General features: G+C 38.3%; 2 protein-coding genes across 5 annotated transcripts in view; both read left to right on the forward strand.

Annotated features, from left to right (window-relative positions):
- Positions 1–15,869, forward strand: part of LOC111248606 (neuronal-specific septin-3-like) — a 17,788-nt gene extending 1,919 nt beyond the window's left edge. The window contains exons 1-7 of one of the 3 annotated variants that reach the window (XM_086988819.1): positions 435–2,282; positions 8,677–8,916; positions 9,663–9,895; positions 10,133–10,306; positions 10,747–11,031; positions 11,178–11,368; positions 13,634–15,869. In XM_086988819.1, the coding sequence (XP_086844945.1) occupies positions 2,066–2,282; positions 8,677–8,916; positions 9,663–9,895; positions 10,133–10,306; positions 10,747–11,031; positions 11,178–11,368; positions 13,634–13,778 (1,485 nt within the window). In that variant the 5' untranslated portion in view covers positions 435–2,065 and the 3' untranslated portion in view covers positions 13,779–15,869. Of the gene's footprint in view, positions 1–434; positions 2,283–8,676; positions 8,917–9,662; positions 9,896–10,132; positions 10,307–10,746; positions 11,032–11,177; positions 11,369–13,633 lie in introns of those variants that run through there. The other 2 variants (XM_022801205.2, XM_086988820.1) reach the window with 2 other exon arrangements.
- Positions 15,870–20,555: 4,686 nt separating this feature from the next.
- The window catches only part of LOC111250361 (uncharacterized), a 243,429-nt gene continuing 242,385 nt past the window's right edge, over positions 20,556–21,599 (forward strand). For both annotated transcript variants that reach the window (XM_086988809.1, XM_022805492.2), the window contains exon 1: positions 20,556–20,982. The gene's annotated coding sequence lies outside the window, so the exon portion shown is untranslated. The remainder of the gene's footprint in view (positions 20,983–21,599) is intronic.

Here is a 21,599-nt window from a genome sequence, read left to right on the forward strand (position 1 = left end):
GTACGTATGTCAACGTACGTTCCCTTATTTATACGTGCGTTTTCTGACAGCCTTCGTCAGTGGTGTGAGTGTGTTTGCCTTACGTCGATTATCAGTTAGAGATCCGCTCACCAGCCTGAGCGCTTCCTATACCATCTATGTCTGAATACAAATGAACGAGCTAATAGCGAAACCGCATTCGTTAGATGGCGATCTTCCATGAAAAGACACACGCGCTCCTGTTTTGTTTCTATGGAAGCTATCGTTGCTCGAATATACCGGTTAAAAGAAGAGCTCAATCGCGCAACGTTAACTTTTTCGTAATTGTTGTGCGTGTTCCCTTGCAGCCGCTTTGTCTACACTACTTCATGTATATTGCTTTCGTGTAGCGGAGCCTGGGTGAGCGCCGTCGTTGTCGTCGCAGCCCGTACTCACGCCCATACGCGGTATGTAGAGGAGACTAGCAAACATCTATTTGAAAATGCGTGAACGATCAGATCGTACTGTCTATCTCGTGTGACATTGGTCTTAACGAGAGATGATAATTCGCTGACGGACATAGGGCTGAGGCTGAAAGCCAGTCTCGTTGCGATTCGCTATTTCTGTTTAATGCCGCTGGCGTTTCTGTGATGCTGTTGCTACTGCTGATGTTACTGCTGTCTGATTGTTTCTAAAACGGCTGCTGCTGGGTGACTGGCTGAAGTTGATTTAGAAACGAAGTGGGACTACCACGAAGCGACGGAAACGAAGACGCAGTAATGACGCCATGCCTGCCATAACTTTTCTACTACTGATGCCTCAGCAAAATCGGCTTACGCCAACGAACAGTTAAACGGCACGAACGTTTGAATGGAAGTATAACAACCGACTAAGATGGATTTGTTTAAACTTTTTTATGCGATCTTTCGTTTCGTAACTTGCTTAGATTACATCTCGTTGAATCATGTGAGTAGCTGTCGAGCATTTCTACAAAGCGATGCTTGAGACTTCTAGAGAGGTTTCCAGAAAAGTAAAGTAAATGTTCACGTCTCGCGTACATCCGGAATGCATGTTATTGTCGTTCACCCAGCCTATGACTGCTGCCATTAGTTACTGCCTCGTCGTGGTAGATGACTCAGCGATCTCTGCTGAACGCTTGAGCAGGGGCGATGGCGGCAGCGGGCGAAATCTCGCGGGGGCCAGTCCCTCATCATACCGCTTTTTCTCGTTCCTCCGACAGCCAAGCGCTGACACCATTAGACGTAGGGTAATGGCAATAGCGGTGAAGTCATAGAGCCATACTCGTATACGCAATCTACGACTGCTGTCGATGCTGGCGCAGCGCTGGAAACGAGCTACTCTTATCAAGAAACCTGCAGCTACGACGAGCTATACTAGTCAACAGCGTCGGACGAGCGGGCACACACAGACGCGATAAACGAGAACTACTACGTTGAGCCATACAAATCAGATCAACAATACCAGACCTGTGCGCGTCCTCTGAATACGATATACACCTTTATGGCAATATGAGAATGCCATCTGGCGTTTGTCTATAGTCTATAACCGTCATAACTCAAGTTCATGTTTAAGTTACCGCATTACGCGTATTTGCAGTGGATGCTATTACCGCTACCGCGGCCGCTTGTAAACGAGTCATAGAGTTTAGTGTTTTTCTTGACACAAATATTCGGTTCGCCCCAGGCCTACACGTTTGGTATCAGCAGCGTCGAACGCTTATTCACGTATTATTTCATTTGCTTCAAAGGATTTATTGAGAGGAGAACATTGAATTAAACCAGTTGTGTCACGATCAACATCGACCAAACCAGACGGCTTAATTGTATCTGGTGCTATAAGTGGTTCACATCTGGAGTTCTCTGCCGAGCAACCAGACTTGGTCGGATGTTTCGAATATTCAAGACGTGTATAGTGGTTCGTTATTTATTTGTGCGAGCTCAGTGACGCTACGATCTAAATCGTCTTCTCTGAAGAATAAATACTTACAAATAAAGCGTTTAAGATAGAGTAGGCGTGCGGTGCAGTTCTTGGAGAGTCGTAGACCGGCAGCTGGCCTCAAAGCAAGTTAGCGTCATGGCTGGTACCCATGCCCAGTCTGTCAGCTCCAACCATTCGCATTGACTGGGCCGCTTCTACGATCGCCGTGGCTTTGCGCCAAACCGTCGAAAGTGATCAAAGTGTGGGAAGTGGAGGACACACTGGTGAGGAAGGAGGGAGAGCAAAAATGCCGTACCAGTTGGCGGCAAAGCTGATTACCATTCGAACGACTGTTAGGCCGGAATTGCCTGATCGCGTCAAGGAAGGTGAGCGAGCGGAAGGCCTTAAACCAATATTGTAAATATAAATTTATATCTTATGACACGTGCTTTACTGGGTCGCACTGTAACGTCTGCCTTTAAAATCTCACATTCATCAATTTTTCACGTTTAGTGTCTACAACACTAATACATTACCTCGTTAAATAAATAGGCATATGTGTGGCTTGGTTGGCGTTCAATATAACTTTTTACCTTAACTTCTAAGATTATTTGCGTTCAATAAAAAGCGCGTCACTGCTGTCCACGTACCCTACTTTTTACGTCGGTGGATCATTTTAATGCTTCGTTGTTTTACTTGGTATTGTTCGCTCGTAGAATATTGTGCTTTTTGATTTTTTTACGAACCGATATCGGTTTTACGTCGTAATCAAATGTACTTCTGCAAAAAAAAAAGTAGGTGCATGGTCTTCTAAAACGTTAAATACTTCAATCGATACGAGAATTCTATATATATATATACATAAGGACGTAACGTGTCGTATCGCAATGTTATCCATGAATTGATTTACGTATCTGATGGTTAGCTAAATTTAGGCAGACAAAAATCTCATATGCTATTGTAAGCGCCTTCAAGATCAAAAGTGAAAGGGGGAAAGAAGCAGATTTAGAAAGATCTTATTACTTTTTTGTCTCCGGAAATTGCGCGACTTCTACATCTGTTGGACATCGTAGTTGTACGCGAGGTTTTACTATGGCATCGACCTTATTGCATACGAGCCGTTGAAATAACGAATAGTGTACAGATATAAGCAATGAATAGTTTAAACACTCTCATACCTATACTTTGTCAGTTATATCGACATGTTGATGCTTCTTATGCTGTCCATTTAGTATAGGTTGTTACAAGCTTCATAAACATTTTCACTAGAACCTGTAAAGCTCTCAGAAACGTGATGTCTTGGAGAACTAATGTTTGCCATTATAGTGTTATTTATTTGCAAGGTATTTGTGAGTTCGATGTACGAAGAAAGAGTTCAACCGCTAGTTAGAATCAATCTTGAAAGTACTAAGTTAAGTTAGAAACAACATGAACTCGCTAAGAAGACAGAAAATGTGCCAATTAATAAAGGAACTCTTCGAGAACTCCAATCCGATATTCATAACATATATCAGCAATTGGAAAAGATCCTAGACCCCACCCACGGTTGGGTGGGATCTAGGATCGGCGATTGCATCTTTAAAGTGCTCCAGCTGCCGATTTATACTTTATACTTGATATAAGGTTGTGAATTCTAGAAGCCCGTTTCAAAAATTCGAAATGCATTCAGTCTTGTCAACACGAAAATTCGGGGCGGTTCGCAATACCTAAGGCTCATTTAAGGTTATTGCTGCCGGCAAATTCTCGTTTGGAATGATTAGCCGTACATTTTTATTCAGCAAGGTTCTATGCGGTTATATGATACAAAGGAACTACTCCCTCTGCCGTTGTAAACCGATATCCCAATCTCAAAAGTCTAGCCTAGCAATTAACATTTGAGTGAAAACTATTGGCGAAATCTTATAGCGAAAACTTCCATTAGTTAAAACCTTATAAATAAAAAAAAGTTATGGAACACAATACATCTATATTACTTTTCTTTTAATTTCAATTTATAACAACTTCATTGTTTAGGTTCAAGTAGCATAACACCACCTTAGTCTAAAGCTTGCTACAAATATAATTACAGCATAGTAGTAGATGTTAAATTCAATGACAGATAAGCAACTCTATGAAGTGAATGGTTTTTAGCAACAAAAGCGTACGATACAATCAGACGGACATTTTTATATAAATAATTTTCTTTATTTAAAGAGTATACCCTTCTTGTGAACTAGACAAGCCCAGGGACAATACGATTTGCCAAAGAGATAATATCTTCAGCGAGCTATAGGCAAACATACATCGTCACTAGATACTTGTTATCGAGACTGGCATTTCAAAGTGTCGCTTAAAGATCTAATCCTTAGAAGGACAGAGATCTTCTTTAAGGTTTATGATGGAATATATGTTGTTATTATATAGCAACAGGATATCTATATTCAATACAAACGTACAGGCTCTATCTACTTACATGTATTTTTGCAGTTGACTCTTAACATTATGATTGAATCTTACACGCAGTACACATTACATCAACTTAATATGCGATTGAATTTCCTGAGTAAAGCGCCATATGTCTTGATGATTAATCGTCAACAGTGCAAACTGAAGCGAATAGCTCGTTCTTAGGACCACTATACCCTCTATCTATTCGTTTTTACTCTGCTGTTAATTGCAGCTCACAACGTTTTTTCCCTGCTTATTTTTTAACGAATTTTTCGTCAGTATCCAACATCACTACATTCTATTGCTGCCTTATGCTAGACATTTGTTAAATAATAATAATAACAGTCGACATAAAACTGAGTTTGTATCTACAGTGGTTCCGCATTTCTACGCAATATATGCCAACGTTTGCCTAAATTGCTAGTCGTTTTCCACTGAAATTTCCATTGTATGCGTATTTGGATTTGCCGCGCTTCATGCAAGTAGCGCCTACCTGCCCTTTCCCGCCATTTCGGTTACTACAACCACTACTGCTGCCAATCCCTCCGAGCGCGGCGAACGCCAGTTTCTTTCTCCTTTTTTTCTACACCCTTTCTCCATCTTCCATTCGGAGCGTTTGACAGCGAGTTGCTTCAGTCGGTGTGCCGATCCCTGTGTGTGAGATTTGTATGATTCCGATTGTGCCCTGAGGTGGTGTCTCTCCGGTTGTTTGCTCAACGCATTGTTCGACTTGGTCATTTAGTGTTCTGGTGCCAGGCATTTTGCATCGAATTCTGAATTGGGTTAGGTAGGTACACTTGGGATTCCATGCACAGGTAGTGCGAATTCTGCAGCCGCAAATTTCGAACCATTGATTAGTGGAGTGAGGATCAATGATTATAGCGGCTTGGACCTGTTCACTGTTTACTGCTTTTGCTATTTCGAACAGAATCATTCAGGACTATCGGAGCTATTCGAAAATAAACATTTCTTTGAGCACGCCAGAATTTTTTAGGAAAACAAACGAAAGTCACTTTGTAGATTTGTATTGTGTAAGTGGTTGTTATGGTTTTCCTTGTACTCAACACGTTTCGTTGCGTACCATGTGTACCTGCCCAATAAATGTCTGCAAAGTAGCGCACCTTCTATGAAAATACGAAGCCTAAGTCTGGCCCAAAAATTAATTTTCATGCATTACTGTTTCTTTTGTCATTGCATTTTGATCGATAGATTACATTCTGTAAGAACGGGAGTCCGCATTTTAAATTTAAAAATATGCGTCTTTCCCTGATTAGACTTTCGTCTGTTTGCTAAGGAAAACGTTATCTTCTTTACTTAACGAAGTGTCTAATACAAACGAATACATACTATGTCGCTATTATATAATGATACGCTAGCAAGCACAAAGAACATCGAAGTATTGGAAAGCAAGCTTTACCTGACGTAATACAATTAGGGCAGTAATCATTTAATTGGGTAAAATAATAATTTTTTTCTTAGTTCCATTTTCTATCTGTTATACTATGAATTAACGTGTATATGTGGCCTTGAATTTGTCAGGTACAAATGCTTTCGAAATTTAATTTAACTGAAAGTTGAAGTAGACAACATGTAAACAAAGCTTATTAATGAAAATAGAGTTCAACACTGAATACTTAAATTACATGCAAGCGAAAAAATCAATAACTGGTACGTACAATTGCAATTTTGTCGCGTGAAGCACGACATACTGTGACGTAAAGGAATTTTTTAGAGCTGAGTTTTCCATGAACAATACGGATGCATATAACTCCAGAGTTTACACTACCTTGCAATTTGGTATACACTCGTCACACATATTGCTTAACTCCTTGTTCATTCCAGTTTAGGGTGTTTTAGCTTCCTGTTGCATAATGATTTGATTAATTACCAAATACCATAAAACAAGTCTAAAATTCGGTGAAGAAATTCGTTACAACAGATCGGTAATGAAGTATATAATATTATTCTCTACTCTTAAGACTGCATTGACTCTTCATGCAAAACCCTGCTTTATAATTCGCTGTAATCTTTTAAGTTACCATAGCTTGGCGGGACGGGGTTGCAACAACCTCAACGAATAGTAGTACATCTTTGTAAATGATCCTCAGGCTTTTTGTTTTATAGAAAAAGGCATGCATTGTCTAGAAAGTTGCAACATACATTGATTTACGTAGGTCCTTATAATTTTATGAAACTGTAACCTTTCATATAATTCTGTCTGTATACCAATTTTTAATCACCCAGGTTTAATCGCCTCAAACGTATCATTTATTTTGATATTTTGATAAAACCTTGGCTTGTTTCAATCTTCGTTAGATGGCTCCAACAAGCCTCCATGACAGACTAATGGGTAACATACTTGTTTGCTAATCTTAGGGACACATGGTGGTCTGGGTCCGAATCCAGGCATAGACACACTTCATTTCGTACAGCAAGCCAGGCGTGTGATGTAATGACTAATGCCGGTCATAAAACTTGGAACATTTAAGTTGTACTTGCAAAAATTACCATGAGGCGTCTGTCTCAACGAAAGTACTCGTGACAGATTGATTCTAAGTGAATAAAAGTAGACAAGTTAGCTACATCAAGAAAATAAATGGTTTCTTCAAAGCGAGCCACTTAAATTTGTATTCCAGCCGTAACGCAATACATGTGTACCCTTGATACATCAGAGCGAGCTAATCTATATTAATTATAGAGAAATTCTACAATATTACGATTATTGTTTGCATCAGTGATGTGCTGGTTGTTTGACTAACGGTGTGACGGATCAATGATATGTTCGACCTGTTTTGCTGAGCACATGGGTTCCTTTCTCCGAGCCACAGTGTATTTCCTAACGGAGTCCAGGTTACATATTTGATGTGGTTAGTTCGAGCGAGGACTTCCGTTGGCCCGATCGATCTCAAGCCCGAAGGTACGGCATTCAACGTCCAGATCGTAACGGAAAGGGTCGTGTGCATAACAGATAGAACGACGCAATTTTTCGAAGCGAAATCGAAGGTTCCACATAAAGTGTTAGAAAACAGCATCCTTGATGGTAGCTTGGATGGCCGCATATTCAATTGAGACTTGTATGTGTAAAGGCAAATAAGGCAGATTTGAGTAGCAATAAATCATGTATGAATTTCTGAAGAACGGTTTTCAAAACACTTCATTCAATTCTAATAAGTTGGTGCTGTTGATTAAGTGCATCTAAAACTGGCTACAAAATTGTATTTCTCTGATGCAATACCCAATTTGTGACCGTCATAAATTAGAAATAAATAAACCGACTTATTGTTAAAATAATTTACTCCTATCTAAATGGCAAACTGTTACACGTCCATCGATTTTTTTAACCAACTTTTCTTAAAAACTGAAACAATTCATATTTGCTACTGATGACTTAATCGCTTATGTAGCTGTATAGTGGACAACACGTTAAAGTCAGCAGGCTGTTAAATCACCCATGCCTATTCTATTTTGAAGGTCGAGAACTATGAATGTACACATATCAACTGAGTATTATGGAAAACAAGGTCCTGGCTTATGCAGTGAATCATAAGCTTTCCAATGTTTAGCTCGGTGATACTGAACCGAATGCGGCTGTCTCCATAACAATTTGACATCGTGTTTATACAAACTTGCTCTGAAGAATTTTCGTGGCGTTTCCAATTAAACTGTTCAATAATAACAAGTTTCTTTAATCTTTCAGTTGATTCAATTACTGCACTTTGTTTTGCCTATTCTGAACGAAGATATGAAAATGTAGTATGTAATATTACGCTTCTGGTTAGCATACCCTGAAGACTGCGGTCTGTCCTTTATTGGTGGCTGGAGCGAAAAGAGAATGTATGGCGGACACTGTTTTTTTCCCCGTAAGGTGCGCAATCCTGTATCCCTTACAGACACGATTTGTGCCCAGAATGAAAGCTTAAATTGATATTGGTGACAACGGGTGCCATTATATATACAACATGGATCGTTGTTGTACATTTAAAATTATTGTGGGCAATAGAAGTGCGCTATTGATAATTCACTTCAACAAAGCGACTAATTTATGACACGTTTTTAACGTGATGCCGTATATAGGCAAATGTGATTAATATTTTTTTACTATTATTCGAATGGAGAATAAAGCATTTATTAGGAGCACCACAGTTTCTTGCTATTTACCCATGTGTAGCGGCTAATAGTAGGACCAATGAAAGCTGTTCACTAGATTCTTTGTTCTAAATTTCACTATTATTTTCTTTTAAGATTTAAGGAAAGAGAAGCGACTGAAAATAGAACAGTTTTCGTAGACGTATTTCTTTGTTACAATTTACGTCTGTTCTTTTGATTTATCTGTTTATGGTCATCTCTGGACAGGGCCACGATTAACCACCGCTTTTTCGTCCTTCGTTTGTTTGTTTTTCGCTCGTTCGTGGTTTGTGCTACGTACAGGTCTTCAACAGACGTTTCAGGAAGCGTCGCCCAACCAGTTCTCGCTGTGCTCCTTTCCAAACGTCATCCAAGCTTTGGAGAGGCGATTTCCGTCTATTTTTCTAGTTCCCCATTTCAGGGAACTTCTCATTGCTCGATTGCAGCACGTCGCTACATGCAACGAAGGTATGAAACACTAAATACCGGTAAAGAAAATACTTGTTAATATCGTTGCCTAGGGGCTACAAATATTGCCGCTTAAAACACTACGGCCACGGAATAAATTGCTGCTCTCCCTTCGCTAATGTCTATAAAGGTTCTTTATCAGCGACGCTTTCGTTATGGCCATAATTTACAAATATTACAGTTATGTGCATCGATGAGCTTTCGTCAGCTTCAGGTCAATAATACTGCGATAAAAAAAAATCGTCGTACTTGTGATTCTAATTATTCTGTTATCTTATAAGGCTTAATAAAGTCATACGAATACTGAGCAATACTGTTTGTGTAGGTTTACCTGGTTGACTTATCATTAAACGTCCCTAATTGTAACGCCTGCAACAAAAGGCAAAAAGCACAGTATTGATTTAGCCTAACTAGGGATGGAAGGCTTGCTGCTTTGTGATTGTGTGTGGTACAATAATTGAGGCAATTATTGATTACTGTAGAAATGAAAAAGAAAGACAGCGCTCATGTTGAGAGGAAATCCTTATCTACATGGTATGTATTTATTTTTATATTTGTGGCGAACCTTAATTTAAGTCACTGACGTGACAAAAAAATCTTAAATAAAAACCCATTAAATAACATCACATATCGCTCAACTTCTGTGAATACTCAAAAATATGACGTAAAAAAAAGAAAATTCTACTTGGAAGTGTTGTTTTCCTTTGTTACTAGAATGAGGATGTATTCCATGGATGATTTTTCAGGTTTGTTGTGTGCTGACGACTTTATTGCGGTGATGACGGAATCTCTTACACACGACACATCCAATTGGGGTGGCATGAAAACACCTATTGGAGGGGGCCTGATTGGCCTCGGCAATTTACCCGATCAAATTACAAGCAAGCTTCTTAAAAGGGGCTTTGATCTCAACGTGATGTTGGTCGGACGGAGCGGTTTGGGGAAAAGTACACTTGTCGATACGCTCTTTAAAGCCAAGGTTGGTAGCTGATGTAGGTTAGAGGTTGACTCACCCAGAAAGAACCCATAGGCTTCCAATTTTAGGAACATTCGCATGCATAAATTGTACATAGATATAGGTGCGCATTGTCCTCGGCTTGACAAGCTTTGAAAACAATTATTTCTGGTATACAATTATATACAATTCAGCCAGATTTAGCCTCCTATTTTGAATTCACCTTAATGATGTACATATTTCGGTTGTGGTTTATGCTAGGTATCGCGTCGTTCATCTCAGAAGAGTACGGAAGGTGAGGGCATTGAAGATCTTCCTCGAACAACGGAAATCCACGCTGTGACCCATGTTCTTGAGGAACAGAACGTGAAAGTGCGTCTTACTGTCACTGACACTCCGGGTTATGGCGATCATCTTAACAACCAAAATTGCTGGGTGAGTATCGGCGCATTCTAGAACTATCAGAGAAGAATCTTAGTTGAAACGGTAAATTGCCAACTAAGCTAACTGTTATCCCCGTTCATTAGTTTCGCATTATTGTTCCCTTAAAAAATTTTTTGGCTGTAAAGACCTATTTAGTCATTATTAAATAAATACAAATATTAGGATTACAATTGAGATAAACGAATAATTTAAATTCGATAGAAGAACTTTGATTGACATGAAGATTAAATATATACAGTATGTGTAACCGAAATATTTGTTTATAACGTTACTGCTACCGAAAACTGGTATCGCTGTTTCACTTTGGCGCGTTTCTAAGCAGCCGAATTTGGCTTTCGTTCTGCTTTTGCAAGAGCGCCTAGTTTCGAATTGTTATACACGTTTTATGCCGAAAAGCAGCTTCTACAATTTATGCGCATTATTTTCCACAGGTGCCAATAATGCAACATATATCGGAACAGTATGAAAGATACCTGATAGAAGAGCGTCAGGTTGTCCGAAAACGAATTATTCCTGACTCACGCATTCATGTGATCCTCTATTTCATCGAGCCTTCCGGTCATCGCCTTTCACAATTAGACATCGAATGTCTCCGAAGACTTACACGCGTCGCGAACGTCATTCCGGTGATAGCCAAAAGCGATACACTTACTTTGGAAGAACGTGTGCAGTTCAAGCACAGCATTACCGAGGATCTAATCAGGAATCAAATTCAGGTAGACTATCAACAATTGAGCAACATATCTTTTAATATCCTGCTAAAAGCCTTACATCAATTCTAGAAGAAAGAAAAATTAGACGCGTTACGGTATACGGCATTTCCGGTAATAAATTTCTTCGTTGATTTCTAAATAATTCACAGGTCTATCTGGGTGATGAGGACGAGGGCGGTGTCATGTGCAAAGACATTGTACCGTTCTGTGTCGTTGGATCAACTACACAACACGAAGTAGGTGGAAAATTTGTGTTTGGAAGGGCGACTCGTTGGGGTGTCATCGAATGTGAGAATAAGGCACATTGCGAATTTACCCAACTAAGAGATCTACTAATTAAGTGAGTCTAACTTTCAATAATGAACTCCTACGGCGCAGATAGTATGATGTGAGTGAAGTTTATAAGATGGTACACGGAAAGATTTTAAGTCTATTATACGAAACGAATTAGACAAGTATGACTGAATTCATAGAGTATTCATTGAGTAAAAAGTGAGGTTTGCAACTGAAGTCAGTTGACTTAACACAGTATTTCGATTTCGTTGCTGATTCGCAAAATTTCAATTTACATTAGCTTTTTAGTGGTTTTCTAACATTTAGGACAAGGAAAATGTTGGAGCTGTTTTGCTAATTGTTAGCTTATAATAATCGTGATGTCGTCTGAACAGAAGGAAGTAAAGCCATTTGTGTATCATTTGTTGCATTCTTTCTAACCTAACTCTCTAACTAAATTGATGTTTACTAACATTTGGCCAATGCCCATAACTAATTAAAAAAGCAGATGGCTTCTTCTGTGGTATCGTATGCACCATGACGACACACAATACTGTATGGCCAATTTGATGTATAGCCACCCATTTCGGGTATTCGAGTTTTTTTTTTGTAATGATTAAATTTTACGAATTTAAATAGCCTGCCCAACAAAAAAAAAATTAGTTTTGAAGACTCTACTTTTTAGGTTTGAAGAAGCTTTGTTATACATTTATATGATTGATTCATGCCGGATAAAGCTCTTTTTACTTAATTATTTCACAATGGATACTAGTAGTTTGTAATTGATTAGTAAGCGTAGTGGCATAAATTGTCTGCATTGCTTAAAACGATTGCATGGCATTGCTTTCTTAAGTAGCGACTCTTGGGTGTTCTGTTTGGCAAAAGAAGCTGTAGTGTATAGTTAAGCATGGCTCAAGGTGATACTTGATCACCATTTGTCTGCGTAGCGGCAAGCAGGCTGAAATAAAATAAGGCGATTTCGTTACGAAACGTGCATAACGGTTTCGTGCAAAGGCTATGCGTTGACGCATGTAATAGGCAGTTAGCAGACGCACTTCGATTTAGGACAAAATGCACTTGATCAGTATCGTTGATGCAAGAGTTAAGTCAAGTGCCTTCGACTTTCTCTTTTATTGTCCTAAGCGTTCTTCGACATTATGTATTACTGATATTGTAAAGACAGTAATAATTTGATCATCTAACCGACAAGCTGAGTAGTAATCCTCTTGTTTACTGGAACAAACTGTAACGAGCATTTTTCACTCACCTTTTACAGTTTGCAAAACGCAATGTTCAGCCTTACAGTATAGATACATACTCTTTTATGAATTAGGCGGTATCAAATATTAACTACAACAGCATCTAAATTGATATTTTTACTTGAATATTTTAGCATTATTCCCTTGTTATTATCCGTATGTTCCTGGTTACCGTTAAAAGCAGCAGCGGCAGCATCGACATTACTGGTACTTCTAGTTTGAACATTTTTAACTTCACGGAGCCTTCTTGTCCTTCTCGTGGATATAGTGTGGTTATCTGGTGCTCGATAGGCCGCGCAGAATAATTGGTACCACTCTTCGTAAAAAGACCGCATGGTTTTACCTACCTTTTAATCTAAAGCCAAAAAAAGAAAAGGTAGACAAATCGTTCGACTATCTGACTCAGTTCTAGCAAAGTACATACTAGCGAGGAAGTTAATGGCCAGTAATCGGTGACTGGCATGATACACTCCGTCGATTTGTGACGATAGACTACTGTGTTATAAGTAGTAACTAATTGTAGTGGAACAGCTTTCCCTTGGGATAGTTCCAGTAACTTAAAACAGTGTAAATTAGAGCAGCATAAATTGGGACTTTGAGGGCAGGCAACGCAGGCGAAGCATCAACAACCGCTCCCTTGCGATTTATGAATTGACATGGAGGCCATTTTCAATTTCTTACTTGATTCCAGTTATTTGCTCTTAATTGTATACAATAAGAGCGGTTTTAGTTATACAAAAACGTACAATTTATAGACCTATCTATAATTTATTTCAGTTGTTTTCTCATGCGTGTTGATACATGAGAACAAATTAAATTTCAGATATACGTTGCTTGCGCACGAGCGAGCTTGCTGGGCTGTGAATTTCATAGTGTTAGTGTAGTTGTTGTTATTATTAAGTTTTTTCATGAAAAAAGGACTTGGTCTCATTTTTGATGTTCGAACACTGTGCTCTCTGTACTTAGAAAAAATGGTTAAATTCTTAACAGTTATCTATATTATTATGCTAATTGCTTAGATAATCTAAATAATAATTATGCTAACAAATGATCTCTGCCGTTTCGATTTTTAGGAGTAACATGGGCGATCTGGTGGAAAAGACACACTTTATCCACTACGAAAACTTCCGCCATCAGAGGCTGAAGAGCGGCGAGCCTGTTCTTAAAATGCACCACAATGGAAATTCCCTCGATCATTGCAATGAGTCCACATTATGAAAAGGATAGATAATAACTGACGAGAGAGGGCCCTACAACAATTAGACCCAAAAAACAGAGACACAAAAAAGTCATGTGGATCTATTGGTGATTGTCAATTCAAGACATTAGTGTACGAAACGAAAACTAACCGTTGAAAAGACATTCTCATTCCTAAGGACCGCCCAAGCTACGTAGATTCTTCCCAAACCAGGCTAAATCGTAGCCTCTATGCATTGAAGTTACGCGTTCTCAGCGTGCTGACGTACAGAGAATCTGTAGCGGTTACAGAGCTAAACAAAAGTCAAACTAAACTTTAAAAGCGAACTCATCATAATTATTGGCTGATATTAAACAGCGATCTGTAGGAAGACCTACGCGGCAAGTATCACTAAAAGGATGCAGATTCAGCAATTGCAAAAAAGTATAGTAGAATATGATATAACAAGGTCATCTAAACGAGCGTGTAAGTGTAAAATCCTTACATCTTTCAGCTAGTGGACGCAGTCCACTCAAGAAACTGTTTTTCGCGTGAGATGAATACTAGCCATCATCCTTTGTCTGGCTTTAAGCAGTTAGCTATACACGAAGATATGTATTCTGTTCATCCACAGTTTTTACGACTATCATTTTCAAATATTATCCGTCGTGGCTTAGAAGTGAAATTTGCAAATACCTTCAAAAAATAATTACCTCGAGAAACCAATTACGATATAGGAATTTTGTAGATAAAAGCCTATATAACAGCTTCTCCGAGTGAGCAGCAGATATAGCCGTATTAACGCGCACATAGTGAACCGTTTGAGGCGATATCTCTGTTACTGGTGACAGCCGCAGAACGAAAACGATTCCCCGACTGAGGGACGAACACTGCCGATAGTGGGACCCCGATTTTATATAAACCTAAATGAGGCTGAGTTAACATTATAATATTTTTCAATGCAATTTGGTAATCTAGATTAAAGTTTCCGTGGTTTTTCTAAACGGATAGAAATTAATAGACCATAGCTTTGATATACGAAAACTACGTGAATAGTTCTACGTATACGCTCAAATGCTCTGCTAAAAGAGTTCAGTGAATGCTTTGAGAATGTGCCCTATAAGAATGTAACGAGGTAACTGAGAAAACGTTTTGTCGTGGATGTATTATTATCATTATTTCAATGGCGATAGTTATAGTTATTATTTTCATTTGTTTTTGCTGTAACCTTATTTATGCAAGGACTGTTTGAAGGTGTAATTGGCGTTGATGATAGTACAACATGATATGGCAAATGGTTAGGCTATTTAATGGAATCTGATGTTGTTGATGTCAAAAAACTATATTAATTTATGACATTTTTCATTGTTTCGACGCCACAACCCGAATCTGTTTGCCAAAATTAATAACGTCGCACTTAAATTGATTCAAGATTGCCACGCAGTGTTTTGTCACCGTCTTGAATTCCATAAGCGTGCCAGTGTGAACATCCCTCGCTTTTAGTGGATGCGTTATAAATATGTGCCATTATTTTTAACAATACAACGTTCTGTTGTTTGTTTTTTACGCTATATGAATTGATCTGTGTTTGTGAAGTCTCATTAGATGAGACAGAAAAACAGCAAGCTTTGGATTTTTGTTTAGTGCGTTGTTGACATTAAGAAGTTTAGCATTTTTATGTTTCGCACTGTGACGTCTCTATTTAGCTGCGCATATAAACAAAAGGCAATACATGATGAACACAGAGCTCGTTGTACAAGTAAATATCAGAGAAAACACAAGAGGCCATGCTCATCACGTTCGAAAGAACTGTGCAAACGATCTTTACGCCAGGCATGTTTATTCGATTCAGAAGAATAAATTTACTAAACAGTTTAAGGATATTGAGAGGAAATTTCAGCTATATATGCCACATACCTTTGATAACTAATATATCGTGAGAAAAAATAAAACGCAGCTGTAATGAACATAATGTAATTACAAAAAAAGAAGAAGGAATGATGTGAAAAAATAAATTTATACATACATTTAAGCTAGAATGAGCATCGAAGTTTCTACGATCTCAGCAAAAACGTATGGAAACAATAAATCTAATGCCAGTAAGCAAAATAGCGTGCATATATTTATATATACATATGTTTCTTTTTTTTACAAGTTGTATTTACAATAAAATTGGTTTCTGTTTGAATTTTTGCATTTTTCTGCAGAGAAATCTATCAATGGTTTCTTTGTTTGACGAAACGTTGTTCACTTCAGAATTTTGTTACTTCCTGCCTAAGCTACTCGCAAAAAAATTTAAAACCTTTCCACTTTAAATTAGCGAGTATCTCTTTAGTAGTAGTCGTGAATGTCGCGATATTCTAAAGTTTTAGCAAAAGGCGCTATATAGAGCATATTATAATCTAGGCTATAAAGCTGTCCAACCTTGCATTTAGTAAAAGCTAAAATTATTCGAATTTCTATTTTAGACTTGAATTATTTTTTTTATATGAGCAAAATAGTAATGTAATGGGGAAGTTCTGTTATTTTTCAGGAAGTATCAGGAGCCAATTTTTTTGTGGAATTGAGGTCCTCTAAAAATTATGCTAGACGCGCATCGTCAATAAATAGCTTTTTGAATCAAGATAACAGTCCCATTTGGTATGCGTTTAAAACTTTTTTTTTATATAATTTTTCTTTGTGGATTTTGGCGTATGAGAATTTTTCTCTGTTTCTTCAGAAGCCGCAGAAAACTGACAGCACAGTGTACGGACGCCTTCGGGAAATCAAAGGAATTTATACTTTCGGTAGAGGTCAGACTAACGCGAAAGCATTAAACAATACGTGGTCTTCACTGACGACGAATTCCGCTTCACTAGTAATCTTTGCAATTAGAAAACTAACTAAATCACTCTAAATTTTGCCTCATAATTTTTAACCATAAAATTTCCTTAGATGGGGTAGTATTTTTGAAAAGTCTAGAGCTAAGTCTAGAGAGAATAGAGTTAGGCATCAGTTAGCTATCGTTGACGAATTATGTTGTGTATATAGTTATATGTATACCATATGAGGATCTTGATACACAGCAAACATAATTTCCTCAGCCTACGTGACAAAATCTGGATTGATTAAACGTACGCCATTGGCGTAGCTATTCCTGTTACTTGACAACGGGTAAAGGGGCCGGGTGGGAAAGGACGAGATTTGAATCTAGTACAAGACAGAGTAAGACTGGGTCAACTTTACACACGTATGGGCAGTTTCTCACGTTCTCACAACCGGGCTCTTACCGAGCTCGATTTCGACCCGTCAAAGCCCCTCTTTAATTAGTTCCTAATGGTTCCTGCTCACATAATTTTCTGAAGTCGCACGATTAGGGAATTATTTAAGGTTAATTCTCCACAGTAAGTCAGCGACAAACCGTTCTGTCAGTGAATTCTCCGAACAGTGAATTTTGTGTTCATTCAGTATTTTATAGCGGCAATCGACTAGAAAAAGTAATAAATCAAAAACAAACATCAAAGGTTTGCATTTTACCATCTCGCAGATATCACTGCCGGAGAGGGTTGCCTGTCTGAAATGCCTAGATATTTTACTATATATATCATTTAGCTAACTCATCTAGTTTCTCAATGTACGATTGTCCAAAATCTTCAGTAAGTTTGATCAGATCATAGCATATTTTATTATAATTTTAATGTTTGCGCAATGGTATTTTAATTTACTAAAGTGATATATGCCTGAGAATTTGTGACCATATTGTATGCTCATTGTCACTCCAATCGCCTTACGTTATCTTTTGAACATTAAATAAACACGAAATATTTGCTCAGCAAAATCTGTTTGTTAAGAGAGATTTATCTAGACTGATACGAAATTATTAGATGTCAAATTAGACGAACGGCGTCTAGCACCGAAATGTTAAAACTCTGGTGACGTCAAGCGTCTGATAATGCCTCATTTCCTTGTATGAAAAACTGGTCTCAGTTGTTAATTGGGAATGTTCTATACTGTCGATTCTGCCTCTGGACTGATTGATAAATGTTTGCAACGACATGAATAACAGCACCGTGTTCCCGCAAACGGGTGACTCCGGTGATCGTGTCCCAACTGCTGCTGCTGCTTCTTTTTCCACTACTACCGAAAAGATACCCAACTGAGTGTAGTTTTCGTTTGGGACACAAAGGCATCAGTGGTCTCGAACACACATAAAATTGATGTCATAGGCATTTTTGTATCTTGGTAAACACATTCAGCAGTGACATGAACTTATCTATGCACTGTGTAGTAGCGAATGCAGCTATCAAATGATCTGCCTCCATGCGAGATTACGTGAAACTTTACGACCGGGATTGGATTGACGTATGCGGGCTTTAATGAGCGGGTAAATGCTACAAAATCTGCACAAATTCCATAATCTAGAATTTATTGAGACATAAAAGCACTGGGAACCACTTAGAGATTTTGGCACGACCTTTGATCGCGCGCATCCAAGCCTACAATCCTAAAAACTACAGCGTCGAGGTAATTATATCCGGTATGTTTAGTATGTAGCAATTGTGCGTAACGAATGAAGGCTGACAAACGGAATCGTACTTCGCTGCCTGCTAGCACCATCACCTAACCGAAAAAATATCTCCGATAATATCCAATGCAAGCAATGTAGAAAAACGTTGGTCTGCTTTTCAGATCGTATGATCATCGTGTCTCCATTTAGGCCGAGGGGTCTTTGGAAGTTGAGTGCAGGCTGAATGTTTCTTCATTCACATTGATACTCAATTTTAGCATAACTTAAGTAAGTTGATTGTTTCAAGAACGTGTCGTTCGCTAGCAAAACAAGAGAAATAATAAAGAGACCAAAAAATATGACCATCTAACGCCAGTTAGTTAGTTCTTCTGATTGAACGTACAGGCCAGTTATGTGTAGTAATTTTCTTGAAAGAACGAAATGTTTAAGACGAAAGACATATCTTTGAGTCGAGATAAAATGATTCCGAGAAGATTCGTCCACAAGAATTAACCAGTATGTCTATTCACATATAGAATGTACATGTTCCAGCAATATACGGTTGACTAGATTCGGTAAGAAAAAAAGTGACGTTCCTTATAAACAGCTTTACAGACTAAAAGGACGTAAATACAGCACTCGCTAGATTCTACTATATTGTGGTATGATGAAGACCTTAGCGAATTTGCGGCTTATTTAAAGCAGCAACGCAGGATCAATTCTGGATTGTTTTACTGGTGGCCTACCTTGTATGATCAGGAATTTTCTGTTTTTACAGAGTATATGACACTTTGATACGATAAATTGAAAATTGATGAAAGAATCTTTTGAGATTCCCTACATCGTACTGTCGAAAATCTATCAGTTACAAAATGGGTTAAGAAATCGCAGTATTATATAAACAAAAAATCAGTGTGATAGTTTAAACAGTAGCTATTTCAAACTTTTAACAAGTACGCAGTCTTATTATTTATTGAACTCGATTGTAACGTTATTAGTGTAGCATCTAGCTAAGCAATATGCACTAATACAGAGAAGCTAGGAAATATCAAAAAAAAAATCATGTATTGATATATGTAGGTACTATCACAGGTATCTTATGACAGTGATTATGTACTAGTGCCGCTTGGACATTGCATTAGCTTAGAGTTAAATGTTCCCACTTAGGAACGTTGTCACGCCTGAGAATAAATGGGCACGACTACACATCTGGTTCGGCTTGTTGCCATGTCTAAAGGCATTATATAGGAATTTGATAAGTATCACATAAGAGAATCACACCATAGTGTACTGTCGCAAAATCTAAACGAATTACACGACCGTTTTACGGAACCGGTTAATGTACAGAAAAGCAGATTTTTTTTTTACCGACGACGGAAGGAATCGAACGCACAGGCCTAGACTGTCCCTTTATTCACCGTTATGCGTTGTTGCGGGATGATGCGTTGTTGGGCCGTGCGGTAATTATTCCTATTAAGTACATTTCGGTCGAGGCACAAGGCTCCATAGGAGTAGGTCGCGCAGAACAAGTTGTTTGATTTCGCGGCAGTTGTTGGAGTCCTCTGCTCATACTTATATTCTTATATTTTTCTTCTTATTCTTATATTTTCCTGATTTCATGCAGTTTTGCATTGTTTACAAATTACAACTGTGAGATAAAGACATTTCAATTTACATTTCATAATCAGCAAACTTTAACGTGTCCTGTTTTTAACTTCTACATTTAGAAAAATATTATTTAGGAAAATATAAGCGTCAGAGCTTGGTAAGCCAATGGGCACATTGTTAGCTACTCTTTTCTTAGCAATGCTTCAAATTAAAGGAACGTGCATTAATAGCACTATGGTAGCACCTGCAAAAGAACTTGCCTAATAAATGCGTTTCTTTTTTTGTGTCTTCTGAACTTACTTTTATTTATTGAAAAATGTATGTCATGGTTCCTTATTCTAGGACGAGAGAATTGATCATGATCCGTTTTAAATAATTACAATAGGCGATAAGTTAATTTGTTGGCACAACACCTCGCGTTAGCATAACAAGCGATTATTTAAATGATCGTAATCCATACACACACCGATTTAAAGAAATCTCAACGTCAGAGTTTGGACAATAACCCATCATTATACGAACGAGGCTGTGCTTATCTGGCAGCGTATCTAAGTACTGCCATCAGCGTTGCGTGAGCTGTTGCTATGATACAAACCAAGCTTTATATTTGTGATCCTTGTCGGCGGTTCCTATCGCCGTTGTCATTTTGTAACAGCTGTTTTTTTTCTGTGAGACACGAACGCTGTTGCCATTTTATACCATTATTGGCCCTCGTTGCTCGAAAAAGGTCTATAAAAACTAACTAAATACCTCATCAAGTGGAGACAAAGTTGATTTTTTTAATTAACGGTTTTTGTTCAGTCTTCATTCAGGGGACCGTCTATCTGACGTCACTGAAGGGTCGACTCGAAACAAGAACTCATTAGCCTAGTATGACACATGCTTTTACAGCTAAATAGGGCTCTGTCGTCTGCTAGTTACTTACGATCAAGTATTGATCAATTAAGTTGAGTAAATTAGTTGGAGAAAACTGCACAAAGGTTCGTTGGCAGTGTACTAGAATTAAGCGCAAGTGTTATAATTGCGCATATACCGTTGAAAATACTTACGAACAACGTTTCGGGAAGCCTAGAACATCAATAGGCTTCCAAGCAGCCAGGACGGAACAATTGGATTGCTACAGTGGAAAATCTCAAAAATCTATAAGAGTCGTAAGTTTATCATCTGTAAATGTCCATTACGCATCAGATAGACATGTTGCATTGTAACATCCATTCGTGCTATCAATGAAAGATGGGCAAAAACAATTCTGTGAACAATATTTGAAGAGAGTACGCAGCTGTCAGGGGAGATTGTGTAGAACGATAAAGCTGCATAAAAATTAAATGGGACGATTAATTAACATAATTGCATTTGTCTGGCAACTATAAGTCCGTTTGTCAGGCAGAAACTGGATTTATCAGGAGATACTGTGTAGTGCGGCATTTCAAACAAAGGACTAATTACGGTAGACCTTTCTTTGGTGATAGCACGGTAACCGGTGCCAGTTACTTAAATTTAGTGCAAGCATTTTTTTACTGATGAAGACAGTGAACCTTATTTTCAGCAGGGCCGAGCGCCTACGCACTATAATTATGATGTAAGAACGTATCTTCATGAAACACTTCGAAACAACGGAGTCGCACCAAGAAGTTCCAAAGGATACCATGCCCGTTCCTCACACCCAACGCCAATGGGCTACTACTTATAGAAATACCTCAGAGATAAAGTCAGAAAAACAAAAACCACTGAAAAATTTAAAAGCCGCAATTAAGGAAAAAAGCACTAC

This window comes from Varroa destructor, unplaced genomic scaffold (genome assembly GCF_002443255.2).
Source record: "Varroa destructor unplaced genomic scaffold, Vdes_3.0 BEIS01000004.1, whole genome shotgun sequence".
Taxonomy (NCBI): domain Eukaryota; kingdom Metazoa; phylum Arthropoda; class Arachnida; order Mesostigmata; family Varroidae; genus Varroa; species Varroa destructor.